A 22474-nucleotide genomic window follows, 5' to 3' on the forward strand; every position below is an offset into this window, starting at 1 on the left:
ATAATAATAAGTTAGTTGAATGGAATTTGGATAACTGGTTTTCTTTACTTTTAATCATTTTATAGGTTTACAAGTTCCATTAAAAAATTGATTGTAATAAGTGAAGAACTTGATTAATATAATATTTTGACTCTGGGCTAGCTAATTATAATACCCAAAAATATATATATTAAAAAAATTGGTCTATTTGCGTTGATAGCGATATTAATATTAGACCATATGGAGATCATGAAATGACAAAAAAAATTAAATGCAAAGAAAGAGATGGATATAGTTTTCTTTTTTCAATTCTTTTTTTAAAGTTTTTTACAAGACTACCCGAGAGTACAATATTTGTCTTTATTTTCCGACTAAATGGAAAAGTGACTAGTATTAAGTCTCCTAAAAGGATGAACTAATATCACAAGTAGCCTATGACACTCAGGGTACTTTATGTGACTATAGTACAAGATAGTAAAATTCACCCCAAAAATAAAAAGGCAAATTTATATAAAAACAAAACAAAACAAAATGAAAAATAGTAGAAGTGAAACTAAATGATTATTTTACACAGCAACCAAAGCCAAAGAAACAGCGTGAGAAGGATTAGTCCAAAGAAGCTAAAATATTTGTTGGGAAGCTTATTATTAATGGGCTTGACTCTGCTGGAAATGGTAAAGTCCACTGCTACAAACAATGGTTGAGCATTTGCCTCTCATGAGAAAGCTTGGCTCTTTTGGAACTGTCAAAGGCCTGTTTGATCTGCATTTAATGGATGATTCTTTAGAGTTCAGATATACTAGGAATATTCTTCTTCAAACTGCTCCTTTTTCAGTTTCTTTGGCAGATTTTCTGTAATTGTTTTGTTGGAAAGGTTTTATATGCAAAATTTAACTTAATTTTTGGTGTTTTTACTTTTTTCTGTTTATATATATATATATATATATAAATACCTCTGTGGATAGAAAGGTCTATCAAAAAATGGCATTAATTGAGCTCTTGGAACCATCTCCTTTCTCAGCAAACGAATTTCTTCATCTTCTATCATCTGCTCATAAAACTCTCTCAGACTGCTCTCACATGTGTCTATTTGTTGGCATAGATTTACCATATATATATACATAAATGCATACCTTTTGAATTCTTTCTTCTTGTTTTTTCTGTTGCTGAATGATATAAAGCTTGGTGGCAACCTGTGTATTGAGTAAAATTTTTCCAAAAGATTAACTCTAAGAAAACTGAAATAATTTTGTTTGGTAGAAAAGAAATTAGAGTCTATCTCTCACTCACCTCATAGTTGAACATTGCACGTTTCAGTGCTCTTTGTTGAGTATGGAGTTTGAAATCTTGTGGCCTCGTATGTTCCTTTGGTGACTTTGGTGATGTCTTCTGAGAAGCCTAAAAAAAAATATATATATATATATATATATATAGATTAATATGTTGATAGATATGAAGAAAAAAAACATTGTAGCTAGAACTTATGCAATTACTTATAAAAGTAAAGTGTACCTTGGATCTGTCAAAAAGCCTATCTTTGAGCAGTAGGTCATCTTTTGTTTGTGAAAAAATATATATATATATATATATATATATATATTTTTTTTAGTACTTTTTTAGTGGCAATCATGTTTATTTATGAGGAAAGGGAAAAAGGTAAAAAAAAAAAAAAAAAAAAAAAGGCAAATTATGAGTTTCATGTATTGTGAAAATGACACTTTCCCAAAGTCTGTCTCACTACAGACTTCACCAAAAATTCAATCATCCTAAAGGATTAAAACTAGCTGTATCTTCAAATTTCTACTGTTTTATCACCCTATCAGCAAGTTGCCAAGTTGAAAACAATTATCATGTATTCCCAATTTCATCTCCAAGAACCAACCGATTCATTTTCTCTTTTTGTTTGTTAATTTCTACAAAGATATATTTACATAGTTATTCAAAACAAACAAATTAAATAGAGATCAATATTGTGTATATATATATATATATATCAAAGTATGGACTAACTCGTCTATATGTATGTGTAAGTACGTGTATATCTCACCATTGATCTGGAGTTAGAGCTCCATGAAACAGCAGACTGTGAAGCAGTCTTTACAAACTTCACAAAAAAAGAAAAAAAAAAAAAACATAGATAACATAGTTAGAATATGATTTTACTTAGCAAAGAAAAAATAAATAATATAAAAGGAGAGAAGTTTAGAAATAAAAGAGAAGAAGCACCACAAACCTTGAGAGCAGATTTGGTGTTTGCCTTCTCCATGTAATAATTTTGCTACAAAGAAATATTTTGGTTTTGTCTGATATGTTGGGTTTAGGTTATAGGGAAGTGAATGTGTGTGTATATATATAGATGAAAATGTAGTAAGTTTGGAGATTAGTAACTATCTGAATGGGGATGCTAATTCTGTCTGTTGCTACATCACAAGCAGCTTTGCTTAATTAATTGCTTACAAAATTCGATCGCATGCTCTGTAAATCTAATGCACCAAACTTTCTGATTAAATCTCCCTCTCATAATGCAATATATATTTGTCAAATCCAACTCATTTAAGTTCCTTCAAATTTCCTCCTCTTTGTTTGATCCACACATACCCTGAAATTTCCACATCAAATTATACATCCAAACATAAGCTTGCCTGCTTATATAGTAATTATGAGATTTGTTAATTATTAGAATTAAAACATGATTTGGAAATTAAATGATCGAAACTATCATATGGAAGTTGATTAAGATGTAATATAATTATTTCATATATAATTTCTGTTAGAAGCCTGCTAGTGTGTTTAATTATCCACATGTCCCCTGCTTATCAGTGATTAGATTTAACCCAATCCTTTTAATTTCTAAATAAGAGATTTAGGTTTAAATCTGAGGATGTTTAAGCCTTGAGTCTTCATTGTGCATAAGAAACCTCATCTTGATCTAAGGATGTTTAAGCCTTGAGTCTTCATTGTGCATAAGAAACCTCATCTTGCTAACACCTTTCTTTGTGGTCTAACAACAAATTAAGGGCTTAATTACTACTCCACCGTTCTTTAAGTTTGCTCAAAGTTTTTGGGACAAAATCAATGACAAATGAAATAAAGCAATTTATTATCCTTATCTTTATTCATTTATTTTCCTATCCATCTACCAAAAGAATATCCAATTGAAACATATATTCTCTATATTATTAAAAAACATATGTTATCCATGTAGGCTACTTATTTTAATATTAAGTGATCAATATTGAATCCTATCATGTCAAGCAATATGTTCAGCATCAGCCCATTACTATTCTATATATGAAATCCTATGATTGCTTTTATATATTTATCCTACAAAACTTTTCACAACTTCAATCTTTTGAATATATTGAAAATGTACTTTTTTTAAAAGAAAATCTATCTATATATATATACATATACATATCTATAAATATATATATATATATATATATATATTTTACATCACTTTTCGTTTTTCCTCTTGGCGATGGTGACAAAACGATTGCACTGGCTCGACAGAGTCAAGGAAGTTAAGAGTAAAAGAAATGAAGGAAGATGAAAAGAAGAAGGAAAAAAACAAAAAAACAGAAGTTTCAATAAATCTTTTTGTCATGATAATTTTGCAACGAGGTAATTCATAAAAGGGACAAATTTCATTGATGTAGTTTATGTATACATAAAACTAAAGCCTTGTTTGGAAGTATCAAAATGTTTTGATGGAAACCGATTTCCATGCAACGAGTTTTTAGTTTTTTGATAATAAATTTCTTTGAAATTCTTTTTTAAGTATATGATATTTTGTTTTGGTAAAAATTTTCAAGAACTTGGTTAGTAATAGAAGTTTCCAATAAAATTTTAAATGATACTATTTGGAGAAGAATCATTTTCCATCCAACTTTTCTAGATTATAAGAATTAATTTTCTACAGGGTTTATAATTTTCATATTTAGAAAATAATCTAAATACAGAAAAATTTTAAATTCCCATTAGATTTGACGTCCAAATCACTCTAAAAAAAGTTTCGAAACCGTGAACTAGCTAGTTCTCTTGCACTTTTGAAATTTATCAATAAAGGCTTTATTTATTTATTTTATATATATATATATATATATGAATTATAAACTCTCTCTACCAACTATATAATTAATTTCAAAAGTACACAATTGCTAAGAAACTTTGGTAATAAAATTAAAAAAAATGATTAATTTATATATTTTTTCTCTAAACTCATATATAAAAGGAGTCTAGAAATGGAAAGTTTTCTAAATTAAATATACAAATTAGATAAATGGTTATATAGAAAAAAAAACAAATTGGAATTGTAAATCTAAACTGCTTTAGATAATATATAGATATATGGATTTTGTTATGTGTTAATAATTGTTATTATCATTATTTTATATGGTAAATTTTAATCAAAATATTTAATTTTATTATTTTTTATTCTAAAATTTTAAATTTAAACCATTTAGTAACAATTTAAATTTTTATTTAGCATATAAATTTGATTGATAATCGTATAACTAATAATATTTTTCTATATGATATAGTCAAATTTATTTAAAGAGATTATAAATATTGTAATATTGGTAATCCAATGTCAAAATCAATACAAGCTTTTACATTAATTTCGATGAGAGATGTACAGCTGCATATGAGTAATTAATCACGATATTTTATTATGAACAGTAAAACAAACAATTTCCTTTTCTAATGTATTTATATTAGTGCTTGGAAAGAGGATTTGCGTGCCCAAAGAGTCGTACCCACAATAGAAAAAAGTGCAAAAAAGTGGGGGAAAAAAAAAGAGTGCAAATTTATACATAATATATAGCTCAAATTTATTTAAAGAGAAAGTAGATATTTATCTACGTTATCCAATGTCAAATCAGTACCACTTTTACGTTAATTTGATGTGAGTTTTACAACTACAAATAAGTAAATAAAATTAATTATTGATATATTTATTACGATTTGCAAAAATAAAAATAATTTCCTATATGATGTTGTTTTTTTAGTGCTTGGTAAGAGGAAAATTAATTATTGATAAATTTATTACGATTTGCATAATAAAAGTATTTTCCTATATAATGTTGCTTTTTAGTGCTTGGTAAGAGGATTTGCATAACCAAAAGTCATCCCAGAATTAAAAAATTAAAGTGCAAAAAGTGTAAGGAAAAAGTGTTTCTTGTTTGTTGGTATAGATGATCAAGAAAAACATATATAACTTAGTGTGTAATCATCTTATTGACTTAATACTAAAACACAAAAGCTCTAGTCACAGTCTAAACTGTAATATAATAGATAAACACGAGCATAAAACTCCAATGTATATATATATATATAAACTAAGAAAATCAGTACAAACTTTTACATTAATTTTGATGTGAGATTTACGTATAAAAATGAGTAAATAACCACATTACTGATAGATACATTTTAAACAATTTCTTTTTCTGATATTCTTCTTTTTTTGGTCCTTGAAAAGAGGATTTTGAATACGCAAAAAGTCGTACCCCAGAATAGAAAAAAGTGAAAAAAGTGGAACTCTTTTAGTTGGTATAGATGATCAAGAAAACCATGTGACCTTAGGATACAGTCATCTAATTGACTTTAAAGTAAAACACCAAAAGCTCAAGCCGATAAACAATATATAGAATGTATAGCTCAAATTTATTTAAGGAGATTGTCGATGTAAATTACATAGTAAATCCAATGTCAAAATCAATACAAACTTTTACAATAATGTCGATGTGAATTTACAACTACAAATGAGTAAATAACCATATTATTGTTTTTTCTTTTCTTGTTATGAATTAAAAATAAAAAATTTCCTTTATAATTAGTGTTCTGTTTTTAGTGCTTGGAAAGAAGATTTACATACCCAAAAGTCATCCCAGAGTGGAACAAAAAAGCAAAAAAAGCGGAAAAGTGAAAAAAGTGTTACACTTTTTTTTTGTTGGTACAGAGAATCATGAAAAAAACATATAACTTAGGATACAGTCATCTTATTGACTTAGTATACTAACCCAGAAGCTCAAGTCACGGCCTAAACTGCAATATTAAGTAAAATAAACACTACAGTATATATAATATAGCTCAAATATATTTAAAGAGATTATAGATGTAAAATACCTAATCCATTGTCAAAATCAACGCAAACTTTTACAATAATTTTGACGTGAGATTTACAACTACAAATGAGTAAATGACCGCATTATATTGATATTTCTTTTAATGAATTGCAAAATAAATAATTTCATTTACAACGTTGTTTTCTTAGTGCATGCCTGGAAAGAGGATTTGCATGCCCAAATGTCATCCCATAATAATAATAAAAAAAAAACAAAAAAAGCGAAAAAAAGTGAACAAAGTTTTTAACATTTTTTGTTGGTAATGCTGAAGGGGGGAAAAACTTGGTATATAATCATCTGATTGACTAATACTAAAACACCAAAAGCTTAATTAAGTTACCGTCTTTTCCAAACGTGATGGAACTCCAAGGACCAAAAAGTGCACCAACGAGTTCACTATCAAATATTTCTTGTTAAAGCCGTTAACCAACCAGCAGAGAGACAGAGAGCCAAACTTTGATTGAATTTGGAGGAAGAAAAGCAAAATAGATTTTGGCCTTATTGAAGGGTAAGCCAAAGGTCATAGGTATAGTTAGTTAGGTCATGATGATTTCTACAATGTTAGCTACTAATTGATGCAAATGCTTAAAGTTGAAGTTTTTAGCAGAGAATTCGCATCATTGCCCCACTAGATAACAAATTAATTAGCAAAACCATCTTTTTCATACAAATTCATCAAATTGAAACACCTCTTAACTGTAAGTGAATCAATGGTTAAGCGACTATTCTTCAGTAAACAATCTTACTAAAACCCACCATTAATTTTAACCTTTTTTTTTTTTTTGGAATGGAACCGTTGATTCATATACTTGATTGTGAAGGAAAGCAAGTTACTTGCATTTTAAGAATCTTGCCTTAGTATAATTATTTATTAGTTTCACTATATTTTAGTGGAGAATCTGGTGCTTTGTCAATGGGGACCGATGTTTGCTATTTCCTTAGCTCTTAATCAGAAACCTTTGTGATTGTATACTTGATAAAATAGTTTACAGTAGTTCAAGAGTATTACACTCTCCCTAGATGAACCTTAAATCCACATATATTTGTGAGTGGAGAGTGATATTTTCAAATTATGAAGGCCTTATTTGGTATTGCTTTTACTTAATTTTGCTTATTTAACATAACCTTTTGAAAAGTTATTTACTTTTGTTAAAAACTTTTCTAAAAGACTGAAACACTTTAAGAATACTACTTAGATATTTTTAAAAGCAGTTTTTGAATTTCAAAATCCGAAATAGCTTTAAAAGTTATGTTACACAATGTTAAAGATTTGTTCAATCATAATATAAATATTAAAAAGAATTTATAATAGCTCTACAAAGAAAGGACATAAACATTTTGCATATGTTTATAAGTACTAAAATTTGCTCATAGATAAAGAAAAAGAGTGAACTAATTAGTTTGGAGTTGGTTTTTTTATTAAGTAACAAAGATCACAAAATCAGACATGGTCTATTATGAACTACTCTCGGTAAACATATCCGTACTGAAACCCACTATTCATTTTCCTTGATATTAAAGGAAAACAAGGTTTCTTGCATATATAGAGGCCGGTTTCATTGGGATGTTTACTCGATCAAGCCTGTTATTGGGTCAAACATTGAATATTTAGGCCATGTAAAACTAGGCCACACGAAAAATGGTTAAAGGGTGATTATTTTTGCTGCGCAGAAATAACTCCATACACGCTTCCGTTAATGAAAATTTACCAAAAAACGAAGATGACATTTTCACCTCTTTCTTGATTTTGAATTTCAAAATAAAAAATTTTCAGAATTTATTTTTTATTTTTTATTTTTTTATAAGGGTTATTTGAACTAAAATTTTATTTTATGAAGCAGTATTGACACTGTAACTAAGCTATCCCGTCGGCGTGCTATCGTAACAGTTGAAATTATGGATATATGATATATGGATCTTGGTGTGTTTTTTTTTTTTTTTCTTTTTTTTTTAATTTTTTAATTTTAATTTTTTTTTTTTATTCCTTAGAAAAAGGAGCTTTGGGTCAACTAGGGCTGCCTTGGCCTTATGGGCCAATCTGGTTGGGCCTTGGGCTAGGCGATATTATAAAGGGTTTTTTCATTAAATAGCCATCTTACAACTCCATTTTAGAAAAATAACAAATTTTTTTTTTTTTAAACTAACCACCTTGGGACAAAAATACCCTTGATAAAATTGAAAATTACGTAAAATGCTTTTTTTTTACCTTTTCCTTTCTTCCTCTACACAGCTGTTCGTGGGATTTCTACACAGCCGTTCGTGGGGTTTCTCTAAGGTCACTCTTTGCATCTCATCGCCTCTCACTCTCATTTTTTTGTATTTTCTCATATCTCAAACTAAAATCAGGTAAAAATTTTATCTTTTTTCTTATTAGATGAAAGTAAGGAAATATGTGTTTTTTTTGTTTTTTCTCTTTCTCTTTTTTCTTGTAAGTTTTATTAGTTTAGGATTTTTTAAGCTTTTTATTTGATATGGGTATGCAAGAAATTAATTTATGAGATGTTATTTGTGATTTTAAAGATACTTAGGTGGCATATGGTTTGAAAATGGGAGAAATTTTGTGTAAAACTGAAAAATCGCGAAAAACAGTAAAAACGGAGGAAATTTGGCGAAAAAGATGAACTTCTGCCAATTTCCTCAAGTTTGTCAGTTTTCGCAAAATTTCCGCCAATTTTCTGCCAGTTTTCCTCCAATTTTCCGCCAGTTTTCTGCCAATTTTCTGCCATTTTTCCGCCAGTAGGAAAAAACTATATTTGGCCCGAAAAAAAAAAACAGAATCAACTTTTTTAATACAGTTAATATGTTTGTTTAGTATTATTCAAAATTTTATATATTTATTGATTTAGTTTAACGTTATTCATTTAATTTTGTAGTAAAATGGAAGATGATGACATTGTAATTGCGGTTTTATACAATGGAACATTGGTACAAAATGATAGTGGTAATTGAGAATATCGAAATGGTAAAAATATAATGGCTTCCGTCGGCAAGAGATGCACAAAATCAGAGTTAGAGGATGAGATTTTCAATTCTATTGAGATAGATCGAAATGAATATTTGCTAAAGCTAAAATGGATATATGAACGATGTGCAGAAAAGTTGGATCCTACAGAAATACGATGTGATAGGGATGTGAAATGCTTTCTTCAAGAAGTGAGGAATGGAGGGATAACAATGATGCGGCCTCCATTGTATGTTGAGGTGATTTCGAAAGTTGAACATGTATGTAGAAATGTTCATCAAACAGCATTTACTTCGGATAGTGGGAGTAATCTTCATTCTTTTTCTTGTCCTCCAATTGGCGCTCGTCTACTACAAGCTTCCGGTACTGAACCTATTCAGGCTACATCTCAGGAAATTATGGTTCAAGAAACTCAGTTTAGAGATCAAGTTGATGTTCGTGGGGCCTGGACATCATTTAACATCCACGAAGGAGTTGATGTTGGAGGTGACTATGCTGAACGGTTTCCTAACGACGAGGAGTATGAGCAGTTGCATCATATTGATCATGATGAGAATTACAATGCAGCAGGGGATGATGTTGATCATAATGATGTAGATTTTGATCATGAGTTGCCGGACAATGATAATGATATGCATCCTGAAATGAACAATGAAGGAGTTGATGATGTTAGGGTTCATCGTGCTACAAGTGACCACATATCATCGAGCAACAGAAGTGGTTCTATGGCCATATTTTCGTCAAAGTTCACTGGCTGTGAGAGCATAGTAGTTGGACAATTATTTCGCAACAAACGTGACCTACAGAATAAACTGAGTATCTATTGCATGCGAGAAAATAAGGAGTTCAAGGTGACACGGTCAACTACACAACGGTATGAGGTTGTATGCTTGGAAAATACTTGTAAATGGCGACTACGTGTAACCACATTTAAAAATGGAGAAATATTTGTTGTGAGAATTTTTGATAATGTACACAGTTGCTCGTTAGATATTGTGCATCGAGAACACAAGCAAGCCAGTAGCCGGGTTATCGGGCAATGTATCAAATCTAAATATGAAGGTATTGCACGTGTTTACAAACCCAAAGAAATTCAACATGATTTTTTGCAGAAATATGGGGTGAATATAAGCTACAACAGAGCATGGAGAGGTAAAAAGTATGCACTTAACAGTGTTAGGGGATCTCCAGAGGAGAATTTTGCTAAGTTACCAGCCTACTGTTATGAGTTAGTGTCGAAGAACCCTGAGACTGTTACACGTATCAAAACAGATGATAATAACAATTTTGTATATTTCTTTATGGCGATTGGAGCAAGCATTAGGGGATTTAAATCCCACATAAGACCCGTGTTGGCTGTTGATGCAACTACATTGAAAGGGAAATACAAAGAGTACATGTATATTGCATCAGGCATGGATGGCAATAAGCAAATATATCCTTTGGCTTTCGGCATTGGAGATGGAGAGAACGAGCAAGCATATACATGGTTTTTCCAAAACCTGAAGGATGTCATTGGAGATTTTCCAGATTTGGTGTTTGTGAGTGATAGACACCCCGCTATTGAAAGGGCATTACGCAAAGTTTTTCCCAATGCATACCATGTGTTGTGCACGTACCATATAAGCAGAAATATTAAAGCAAATGGACATGCGAAAGATGAATCAATAATACAATGTTTCATGCTCGCAGCTAGTGCATATTTGGTTGAAGATTTTGAGTTTTATATGGGGCAAATTGAGGCAAAAAACAGTAGGGCTGCCCAGTACATTCGATCATGTGACCCTACAAGGTGGACACGTTCTCTTTGTCCATGTAGAAGGTACACTATCATAACCATCAATATTGCAGAAAGCTTGAATGGCATTCTGTTAGATGCTAGAGAGATGCCAATAGTAGCATTAATAGAGCACATACGGGATTTACTGCAAAGGTGGTTTTATGAGCGACGTACTGCAGGTGCAAAATTGACAAAGCCTGTGACTGACCATATGGAAGAGCAACTCAAACTACGAAATTTGGAGTCCATCGGACTACGTGTGAAAGCCATTAATATGCATGAATTTCTTGTGGAAGGTGGGAGTTTGAGGGGTACAGTTAATCTCCAATCAAAAACATGCTCATGCAAAGTCTTCGATCTTGATCAATATCCTTGTGATCATTGTATTGCCGCTTGCAGAGACAAAAAAATTGCTCCTTATGGCATGTGTTCTCATTACTACACCGCGGATGCATATCGTGTAGCTTATGCTGAGTCCATTTATCCTTTGTTAGATGAAAAACAGTGGCATGTCCCGGATGACGTGGCAAGTCGCATTGTTCTTCCACCAAGATGGACACGTAGGCGAGCCGGTAGACCGAGGATGCAACGCATACCATCCGAAGGTGAAGATGTTATTGGACGTAGATGTAGCCGATGCGGTAGTGTTGGACATTATAGGCAGAGATGTACGAATCTATTGTCTTATGCTTCGAATTAGAAAGTTTTAATTTAGTGTTATGGTTTAATATGTTTTGATAATTATTTCATATATTGGATATAATATTTTCTACTCCATGGTGGAAGATTTATTAGCAATCTTTTTTTTTTTTTTTGAATTTAATCCCAAATGAAAAGAGGCTTTCTGGAGTTGATTTTAAATCTTTAGTTGACATCTCATTTTATGAAATGTCCAAATGATTTTGAAAAGAAAAACAAATATATATCATTTTTTCTTTTCTTTAAAATGGTTATTGATTTTAAATGTCAATACATTTTTTGTTAATTCCATCTTCATCTTATATAATATTTGTCTCCACTCTCAAATTTTTTACCCCACTATTAACTTAAATAATCTATTAGAAATTGATTTTGCAAGTGGAGGAAATTAGTTTCTAATAGGAGTAAAAATTATTCAATGATTTCTGCTTGGAGGAAATTTTTTCCAACAGGAGGAAAAATTTTCCGCCTAGCGGAAAATTATCCAGAGGCTTCAATTGATCTCCATATGGGATTTTTGACTGGAGGAAAATATTTCCTCCAGGAGGAAAAGTTTTCCGCCTAGAGGAAATATTTTCCGATAAGCAGAAAATTTTTTAGAATTTGCAATTGAGCTTGTAAGACGTTTGTGCATAATGGAATTCTAATAAATAAACATGGTACATTTTCTATAAGGTCAATTAGTTATCCTTACATCAATAACACATTGTTATCTTTGTTAAATGAACATTATAAGCCACCATTATCTTTACAATTAAAAGTCTAATGTAATAAAGAATATGCATCTATAAACATGACAAAAGGAAAGAAAAATGCATCACCACCCAGCTCATATGCTTAGTTCTTTGTTGTAAGCCTTATATGCATACTTCTCCTAAAGAACTCCGTGTCATCTTGTGTGAATGCCACTAGTAATCTAGCATGTAAGAACTCGATAGTCTTGAGTGTAAACATGCCACAGTCACCAGTACAAAAAAACAATTATTATAACATATATTAGTATTATTAGAACAGTTAATATTTATTCAACAAACATGTACGTATTAAGGGGCTTTACCCGTTACTTTGCTAAGGGGAATTTTGTGCCAATTCACATGTAAACTCATCAACGGAGTCTATAAAATCTGTCCGCTGCTCATAAAAGGATGCAGACCGCAGTAAATAAGGTAACATAATGCATAATTTCTAGAAATAAATTTCTCCCATGTTTTGGTTTCCAGCCTTATCTAAGTCATATACAGTCATACGATGCTCTTTCAAATCCACATGCCCTACCAGCCAATGTATGTTGCGCTTATTTAGTGGAATCAACAACTGTCAATACATTACAGGATTTCAGTTAGCACAACAAATAAAGGAAGGCATATGAATAAATGAATAGTTAACATTACACAATTTGGACATGTATATTGTACATGATTTACGCATTTCCATGGCTTCGACTCCTTCATTCGAATCCCCAATACATATTCTTGCATTGCATATGAGAATTGGAACTTAGATGGATTGGCGAGGAACTTTCCATAACACTGCTCAATGTATACTTACAACAAAATAAATTATTAGTTACCCAAAATCACAATAGCCACATATAGGATATCTGGCCTTTAAAACTTCTTTGGTTGGAGAAAAATATTTTCCGACAGGAAAAAAATGCTTTCCACTTGGAGGAAAAATTTTCTGACAAGCGGAAAATTATCCAGAATCTTGAATTGAGCTACATATAAGGGGTTTGTGAAAAATGGAATTATAATAAATATGCCACATTTTGTTAACGGTTAATTAGATATCTTTACACCAAAACTGTAACACCCCGTCCCGAATCATGTCGGAAATTTTTGCACGTTGACCGAGGTTGACTGTTGACCGTTGACCGAAGGGGTCAAAAGTTGATTTTTTGATCCGGTTGGAATTCTAGGTTGACTGAGGTACCATTACAAAGTACACGTTGGCACGAGTTCGTAGACTGGTAGCACGTTGAAAACGGAGCTACGGTTTGAACGTTATGAGCAAAACAAGTTGAGGTCCAAACTGTCCAACGGGTGCCGGAGTTGACTTTTTATTCATGCAAGGTTGAGCTTTGACTCATGCATGGTTGTGAAGTGCTCATCGATACGAGTCCGTAGACTGGCGGCACGTCCGATTTGGACATGTGGTTTGAAAGTTATAGACCTGTAAAATTTTTCAAATACTGTATTATTTTATTATTATTTTTACACGCGTAACGATGTGCCACGTGTGACTTAATGAAGGTGACCATGTGTCACCATGGTGAAATGCCACATGTCAACCATGTTTAAAAATCAAATTATTTTTATTATTATTTTAAATAATAATATCATTATTTAATTATTTAATTATTTTTATATTCCTTTTTCTTTTCCTTTTTCTTTTTCTTTTCTTTTCCCCACGTGGGAAAAAAAGGCCACAAGGCCCGATCCTGTTCCTCTCCTTCTTCTTCTTCTTCTTCTTTCTTTCTTTCTTTCTTTCTTTCTTTCTCTCCCGTCCGTCTCTCTCTCTCCCGTGTTTTTAAATTCCGGCCACCCATACAGTACACGCGCCGGCCAATGACGAGCGGAGGGAGGAGGCGAGCTCAGCCGCCAATTTTCACGGTCACCGTCCGCCGGACGCGCGCCGATCGGGCCGGAGAAGCCGCCGGCCGGCAAAATTTCTCTCTCCTCTTTTCTTGTGTTTTCCGGCCAGCCCAGTCCAAATTAAGCCTCCTCTCCCCCTATTTTGGGTCCCCTGAGTTCAAAAATGGCCTCCAATCTCAAAAATTCGAAGCGGTTTGCGAGATACGAGGAATTGAAAACCGGCCGAAACTTTCCGGCCAAATTCCGGCCACCTCCGGCGGAATTGGGGTCGATGGAGACCGGATTGGTGATCCTCGTCCCACGAGCTTCGATTCGGTATATTATTCGACCATTTTGGTTAAAGTTTGTGTTTGACCCCCCCGGGTACTGGGTATTATTTACCCGAATAAAATATTAATTTATTTGACTATCTGTGAATTTTGTTCTAGGAGCACCGGTGAGTCGTAGAATTGATCCTGTGGTGGATCATGGGTTAATTGCGTGCTCCAGGTGAGTGACCCACCTTCAAAAATTATTTTGGGCAATTAATTATATTTAATTGGTATTTAATTTGGTATTTAAATTATGCTCATGTGGTGTGATTTATTTATGAATTATATTGTGGTTTAATTTATTATGCATGAGCAAGGTGTATTTTGGTAGTATTTGTACGTGGTTTTAAATTTGATTTTCCGGGCATAATTGGGTTAAATATTTTACGAAAATATTGGTTTGAATTTTATAAATTATGCCCGCTGTATTTTTATGGTTGCATCTCGTACTTCGAGAAAATTGTGGTTTGTTGATTATCGCTGTTTCGTACCGGGTTGTTGAATAAAAATATGTGGGATGGTGTTTTGTGAAAATTTGGTATACTTCCCACGGTGGTTTTTGGAAAAACGGTACGGTTGGTTGTTAATGTTTATTTTTAGACGCACTCATACAGTATTGGTGTTCTGGTGTATGGTGTATGGACACGTGGTAGCACGCGGTTATTATATGGTTTAGCGTGCGGTTATTACTTCACCCGTGAGTTGCCATTGGACCGTGGGCAGGCAAGGTTATTGTTGCGCACAGCCGCCCCCCTCCTTGGCCGGGTGATGGTTGTAGCAGCGGTACTGTCGGGACGCCGAAGTGACCGTTGCAGGTTTCTCTCTTTAATCCCCCGCCAGTCGGTGCTCGGGACGCTGGGTATCGGAGGGCATCACCGATATATGGTGTGGTGCGTCGATGTAAATTGCAAATAATGGTTTAAACCCCAAAGGTGTTCAAAATTATTTACTATAATTTATTATATTTTTATTATATATATTGGGGTATGTTTTCATTTATTTATTGTGTATCAAATGGTTTAATCCCTTGGTTTTTGGGAGGTATGTACATTGGGTTTTACGAAAAGGTTTTAAAAAGGGAACATTTCAAACGGAGCGATTGGTGAGAGTTTTGAGGGAAATTATTATTTTCCAACGGTTATTATTATTTATTTATTAATTGTTGGTATGTGTTCTATTCCTTAATTGCTATTACTATTATTTTTATTATCACAAAAGGTGTTCAGTAGTTCGGGTTACTCACTGAGATGATTAGCATCTCACACTCTTAAATTCCGTTCCTCTAGGTACTAGGTTGTCGGTGTTCATTCGGAGCGGACTTGATCTTCCTCGCTGTTTTAGTTCGGCAGTACCGTTTCTTCTTTTATTGCAGTTGTAATATTTCTTTCACTCTTGTTGTATTTATTTTGCACTGGATTACTGTATTTTTATTGAAGTGCTCAAATTTGTGGAACCAACTTGTAGTACTGTGGGAGGAATAAGGGGACAATTATAGAAGTGCATTTTCAGTGCAGGTAAATTTGTGGTAAGTAAATCCCTTAGGGGAGGTGCTGCCGGATTTTCCGTTGGAAGGTTCGGTGGTATTTCCCTGGGATCAGGGCTTGTCTAGGATTCCGGAGGAGGAATTTTGGACTGGTCCTGACAAAAACCCATTATTATCTTCGATAAATGAACATCAAAATAATCTAGTACAAGATAAGTATTAAAAAAAATAGCTAGAAGTACATTATATATAAGAGCAAACTAATAAATGACTTCAACATCATACAGAAATTTCCCTGTACTTGGCAAAGATATATGGTAAAGACATCTCCATATCAAGTAGAGCTCGGAAGAGCAAGCTTCAACTTGTACCATGTACTGTCCTATATCCAATCTACTTTCCTACTTTTATTTCTTGATTGGCCAAACCATATCATCACCATGGCCACATCATCATCTTCTACAATACCACTTCCAAATCCAATTTCCCACATCTCCAAAAATCAAGAATTTCAATTCCAATCTTCAGACTATATCTATCAAAATTAAAACTCATGACTTCTAAACGAACCAAACATAGTAATATTTTTTACCCACACTCCACAAAATCAACTCCATCTATGGTTAAAGCCACCACCATAGCCAGCAGCCATGAATGTATACCAAGCTTAAAAATTAACCACCTACCAATTGTTTTGCCTCTTATTATGCTCTTGTATATCTAAAGAGTAATAGAAATGACAAAAGATGATTATAAATATAATTACTTTAAAAAAAAAGAGAAAAAACATGAAATTTGAGACTAGAAGATGAGATTATCCCATTTTGGAACAATTGTTGGCTGGAAAGAAACTCTAAATTGAGTGCTTGGTGAAGTAAAAATAACTCCTACACAGATTTTATGGTTTGTGTAACATGGCGTTGTTTGTATTTTGATGTAATTTTGCATGGATTAGAAAAGCAAGTCAGCCATTAAAGCAGGACAATAACTTAACTAATAAAGTAATTGTAATGCATATGTACGTACAACAAATAGTGGGGTCAAAAACAAAATAAGACGTTAAATATATAATCACGTATGTAATTTTTAGTTACTTGTTTGAAGCATGCTTAATTACCTAGTGCTTAGCCAAAAAAATATTCATAATAAGTGATGACGATGATAATTAATTATTTGATGATTCGGCAACTAGAAATTAAAATTGCATTAAATAATAAAGCTCATAGCCAAAGAGATCGTTGGGTTGTTGAATTTGGGGGAAGGCCTTAATCCATTTCGAATTGCTAAATGCTAATGTTGGATGGATGGATAACCTAAATTTGCAGCCAAACAGATTAATTAATGGAATACTTGGTGGATCTTGAAGAAGAAATTACCTTCACTTCATCACTGCCTCGTGGGGAAATTGAAGGGCTACCCTCACTTGATAACTACTCAACTGGCTATGACATTTCAAAGTGAAACTATGAGTCATACTGTTTTTTGGGGCATTGCCACCTTTACCATTTCCTTTTCCTCTCCCAATTTCTACACATGATAAACAAATTCTTTAAAAACTAAACCCTCAAAATATAATAATAATAAACAATTTTAAGTAGTAATAATAATTAATATAAAAAATTTGAATTTGGATAAACAGTGCAATTTCAAATCTTCATACCACCATCCTTGGAACTTGCCTTTTCCCTCCCACTTCCTACAATTTTAAGCATTGTTTTGCAAAAATCATTGCCACATTCAGCAAAACTATACCCAAAAAATAAAAAAAAAGGTTTCCACATTTAGCAAGCTGAAACAGGGAAGAAGATACCTGAGGATCGAGTACCATAATTATTTTCAACCTTGCTGACATCCTTCCGATGAGAAATAAAGTAAGAAAAGCAACTCATTCTCTGAAAACCCATTAAATAATTAAAAAAATTAAAATTAAAAACAAAATTTGTACAACCAGAAAACTAAAAATCCCACTCAAGTCGCTTACACAGAGAAAAAAAATTGTACAACCAAAAAATGTCTCTTTAAATGCAAAAAATTGAGAGAGAGAGAGAGAGAGAGAGAGAAGGAGGTGGAGAGGGGAGATGTGTCTGAGAGTGAGCTATAGATTCAGTCGTGCAGTTTTGGAAGGAAAGTGGAAAAAATGAAATTGTACTGTTAAAGGGTATTTTAGTCCAAATACGTAAAAAGATGGTTATTTTTTATAAAAAATATTTTTTTTGTTATTTTTCAATTGTTAATTTAGAAGGTGGTTACTTTTCAAAAAAAACCCTATTATAAATTTGCAATGTATAACAAAAGTTCTTGTGGTTGATATTTTTCTTTTTAATAAGCTTTTTTAATTGTTTTCTTTTTTCTTTTCATTTTTTTTTTCATTTTGGGATTTGTTTTATCATATACTGAGGAGTAAGGAAGACTGTAACAATAGGTATGTAGTAAAAATGTTTCGTAACTTATACAGAAAAGATAACATGATAAAGCTTATGTTTTTGACAACATGGAATACTACTTATTATTAAAAAGATTACCGATTAATAAGTCCCACCAAATTAAACAAAAGATTTTAAATTGATTGTAAATGATATAAACCAAACACTAGAAGGATTAAAAAAATAAATAAATACTTGGGCAAGTAGCCTTTTTTTTTTTTTTGCCCCCTGAAAGTCCACATTGGTGTGCACGCAAATATTAATTATTCTTTATTTTTTTTGAAACAAAAATATTGTTCTTATTCAAGTGGAAAATCAACCACTTGATCATAAAGTTCAACACTAAAAAATAAAAAATAAAAAAATAAAATAAAAAGAAAAAAAGAACCACATATATAGTTGGCAAATCTTAAACAATGCATGTCTTGCATTTGCATTTGCAGCCATCGATCTTATTCTTGCCCATACATAAAATATTTATTTACTTTCGGCAATACTGTCCACTTATTGATCACTTAGAAGTAGTGACACCCTCCAAGGTCATTATTCCAACAAACTCAGGTGAAGTCCCTTCGCCAATTGTCACAACAGAATAACATCCATTCCAAGTATCATCATCTTTAGTGGATTGGCCTTCCAACAAACCTTGAATATAGTCCCAATGATCAGTCTCATAATGGTGGCCTTCACGGATTTCAGTATATGCCTACAAAATAAACAAAACAATTATAATATATATATATATATATATACATACAGAAAACAAAATTCAGATATATACACACACACATATGTATAATCTTTTTCTCCTGTCCAACGTTACCCGTCATAATCTTTCAACACTAAGAGATTAACAATTTTTACATGGATTACATATAATTAGGCGTCCGTCGTGCAATATAAGCTGTATTGTACAATAGAAAATTACTGTATATATATGGTTCAAATTAAGTCAAATGAAAACTATGAAATTACATTAGCAGGCAAGCTGCTATACAACTTACATGATTATCACCAATATAGGGAATGCCCCAAGAGAGCATCCAATCACATAGATAGCCGTTGCCGTTGAAGCCGCGGTAGACAATGGCGGATTCCGAACCGGCAAACCAGGAAGGGTGGACATGGAGAAAAGCACCCCACTGCCCATTTTGAATCTTGGCAGGGTATGGAGATTGCCAAATATGGCCGTGCCAGTCATGTTTGCGGGAATACGTTAAAGTATCTCCGGTGGCATTGTAAATCATGCACTTTGCAGAGATTCCATTGCCATACTGTTCCTTAAGGCCATAGACAAAGTTTTTAGCATCCACATCTTTGCCTCCGGAGTTGATGAATTGGAAAGCCACTTCAGCTCGGTCTTTGCTAGTTATATTTGTCTTGTTTGGATAAAGTTGTTTTACAAGCTCGTCGGTCACGGGGTTACCAAATACATTGCCTGCCATAGCTATAGTTTTCAAAGCAAGTGATTCACAGATCTTACAAGCTCCTTAATTACTGTCTAGTACTACAGCTTCCGTGATATATGAAACAAAAAGAAGAAGACACATTTATATATGTACGCTTGGATTATTCCTAAATTAACTTGATGAACTGGCTTCACCTGTTTTAGTCATTTCACCTTTTCAAAGTTGACACGCTTCCTCATGTACAATACTGATTAAGCTCTACGGTTTTTGTGGGACCTTGTCCCCCTTGAAGTCCAACCCCATATGGTTGATGTTTCATATCCTTGCAGCTGGAAATATTTTTAGTCATCTTGACGTGTGCAAAGTGGAAATGCATTTTAATTTGTTGTTAACATGGCAGATAAGCTCTACGGGTTTGTGGGTCTTGTGCCCTTAAGTCTTTGTATATGTAAAGAACCCCAAGTTGTAAACAACTTGTAAACTAAACTATATCGCTTATCCTTTTAAAAGTATATATAATTTGATTATTCTCTCTCTAATGATGTAAGAAAACAGATCAGTCATAAGTATCTGTAAATATTTTATTAATTTTAAATATTATAAACTTTGTATTTTATTGTTTTTTGTATTTCAGTTTATATAATTTATTAACTAGCCAGTTAGAGAGGATCCTTTAATTTTTACATCCAAATGAACATGGACCCAAAAAAAAAAAAAAAAAAAAAATTGTAACTTATGGTCGACTAGCTTTGATTAATAAAATTTCAGAGTTTAATTATTACCTGATTGTTTAGCTCAAGTTCTTTATATTAAGAAAAATCAATATATTTGATTGATTTTACCGTTGGTTATCTTGGAGCATTGTTTTTATCTCTCTCTCTCTCTCTCTCGCTCTCTCTCTTAACTTCTGTCTACAAGAGGGAAGGATCATAAATCTCCAAAATTTACAACTTGGCTGATCAACGCCTGAGTATATTCGCTCTACTATTGTGGGCAAAATCATCCACTATCTTAGTCATTCACAATTATTAAATTCACATAATTTGAATAATCTGGTAATTACGGATAACTATTCTTTCTATAAGATTGGCATCTTGCATTACTATAGCATTTTTGAGCGTGTGTGTGTATATATATATATAAGTCAACCCAATTATATTTTCGCTAATGAAGCCAACCCAATTTATTTGTATATGCTTGCGACGTGAGGACACACATGCCAGTCTCACAAGTGGTACTCATATAGCTAGGCTTTATTTTTTTTTATTTTTTTATTTTTATTTTTTTTCAATTTTAGACGCATTTAGATTCTTGTAGTTGCTGTTTCACATCGAAGGAGTCAGGTGGATAACTTTTTTTTCTTTTCTTTCTTTTTTTTTTTTTTTTTTTTAATGTATAATGATGAGGTAGCTAGCTGCTTAGTCATCTTGACATAGGCAAAGTCTTCATGCTTTTTATTTTTTATTTTTTGGTAATAATGACATGCTTTTTGTTTATGCTATAAATACAAAACAAATGCTACTTGTCTTCGGAGTGATGGAGGTAGGGATATGCTATGTAATGACTTGTGGTTTTTTTGCTTTATCCATATTGTGTTCAATCATTCATTGAACTCTAAAATAATATGAGATTTTAAGGTCATTTATTCTAGAATTGTTCCCATTAAAATATATTTAGTTCTAAAATTCTTTCGAATCCTAAAGTCAATCACTATGAAAGATTATTAAGAAAATATCTACTTTATATTTGAATCATTGTTCCACATCTAGGTAATATGAGATTGGACATCAAATAGCCTTTGCTAATAAAGTAGTTTGTTAGTACCCTATACCCTCCCAAACTTACTTGGATAGTCTCACACAATTTCGCAATGATTTTGCTCCTTGCTTCGTATTCTTCAAGACTTATAGGTCCTATGTAACACCCCATCCCAAAGTACAACGGAAATTTTCCAACTTTGATCGAGATTGACCGTTGACCGTTGACCATTGACCATTGATCGAAGGGGTCAAAAGTTGACTTTTTGACTCGGATGGAATTCTAGGTTAATTGAGGTACCGTTACGAAGTACACGTTGGCACGAGTTCGTAGACTAGTAGCACGTTGAAAACGGAGCTACGGTTTGAAAGTTATGAGCAAAACAAGTTGAGGTCCAAACTGTCCAAGGGGTGCCCGAGTTGACTTTTTATTTATGCAAAGTTGAGTTTTGACTCATGCATGGTTGTGGAGTACTCATCGATAAGAGTCCATAGACTAGCGGCACACCTAATTTGGACGTATGGTTAAAAAGTTATGGACCTGCAAAGTTTTAAAATACCGTATTATTTTAATATTATTTTTAAACGTGTAACAATGTGTCACGTGTGACTTAATAAATGTGACCATGTGTCACCACGATGAGGTGCCACATGTCAACCATGCTTAATACCATATTATCTTATTATTGTTATTTTATATAATAATATTATTTTTAATATTATTTAATTATTTTATTTTATTTTTATTTCTTTTCTTTTTTTTTTCTTTTCCCCCACGTGGGAAAACACCTTTCTCTTCTTTTCTTTTCCTTTCCTTCCCTTCTCCTTCTTCCCCGAGCCGTCAAGCACCAGCAAGGATTTCTCTCTCTCTCTCTCTCTCCTTTGACTCTCTCCCCCTCTCTCTTTGACCGATTGTTTTGGCCAGATTTCAGTGGCCGGATGGCCACAC

General features: G+C 32.6%; 2 protein-coding genes across 2 annotated transcripts; both read right to left on the reverse strand.

Moving 5' to 3' along the window:
* Positions 1–265: 265 nt before the first annotated feature.
* LOC107416221 (microtubule-destabilizing protein 60) lies at positions 266–2363 on the reverse strand. Its single transcript, XM_016024691.4, has 6 exons — positions 2213–2363; positions 2027–2083; positions 1270–1377; positions 1113–1172; positions 933–1027; positions 266–741 (listed from the first exon to the last, which is right to left on the reverse strand). Exons 1-6 carry the CDS (start codon positions 2243–2245, stop codon positions 627–629), a joined length of 468 nt encoding a protein of 155 aa, XP_015880177.2. The 5' UTR covers positions 2246–2363; the 3' UTR covers positions 266–626.
* Positions 2364–18715: 16352 nt separating this feature from the next.
* LOC107416207 (23 kDa jasmonate-induced protein) lies at positions 18716–19951 on the reverse strand. The gene is made up of 2 exons (XM_016024674.4): positions 19364–19951; positions 18716–19065 (listed from the first exon to the last, which is right to left on the reverse strand). The coding sequence occupies exons 1-2, from the start codon at positions 19802–19804 to the stop codon at positions 18871–18873; spliced, it is 636 nt and encodes a 211-aa protein (XP_015880160.1). The 5' UTR covers positions 19805–19951; the 3' UTR covers positions 18716–18870.
* Positions 19952–22474: the final 2523 nt, after the last annotated feature.

This window comes from Ziziphus jujuba, chromosome 4, assembly GCF_031755915.1.
Source record: "Ziziphus jujuba cultivar Dongzao chromosome 4, ASM3175591v1".
Classification (NCBI taxonomy): Eukaryota; Viridiplantae; Streptophyta; class Magnoliopsida; order Rosales; family Rhamnaceae; genus Ziziphus; species Ziziphus jujuba.

Excerpts from the sequence above, each read along its gene's own strand:
- LOC107416221 (XM_016024691.4), bottom strand. The coding sequence starts at position 2,245 with ATGGAGAAGGCAAACACCAAATCTGCTCTCAAG. Across the intron at positions 2,084-2,212 it reads ACACCAAATCTGCTCTCAAG|TTTGTAAAGACTGCTTCACA; the intron begins GTTTGTGGTGCT and ends TTTTTTGTGAAG. Across the intron at positions 742-932 it reads AGACCTTTCTATCCACAGAG|ATCAAACAGGCCTTTGACAG; the intron begins GTATTTATATAT and ends CATTAAATGCAG.
- LOC107416207 (XM_016024674.4), bottom strand. The coding sequence starts at position 19,804 with ATGGCAGGCAATGTATTTGGTAACCCCGTGACCGACGAGCTTGTAAAA. Across the intron at positions 19,066-19,363 it reads CCTATATTGGTGATAATCAT|GCATATACTGAAATCCGTGA; the intron begins GTAAGTTGTATA and ends TTTATTTTGTAG.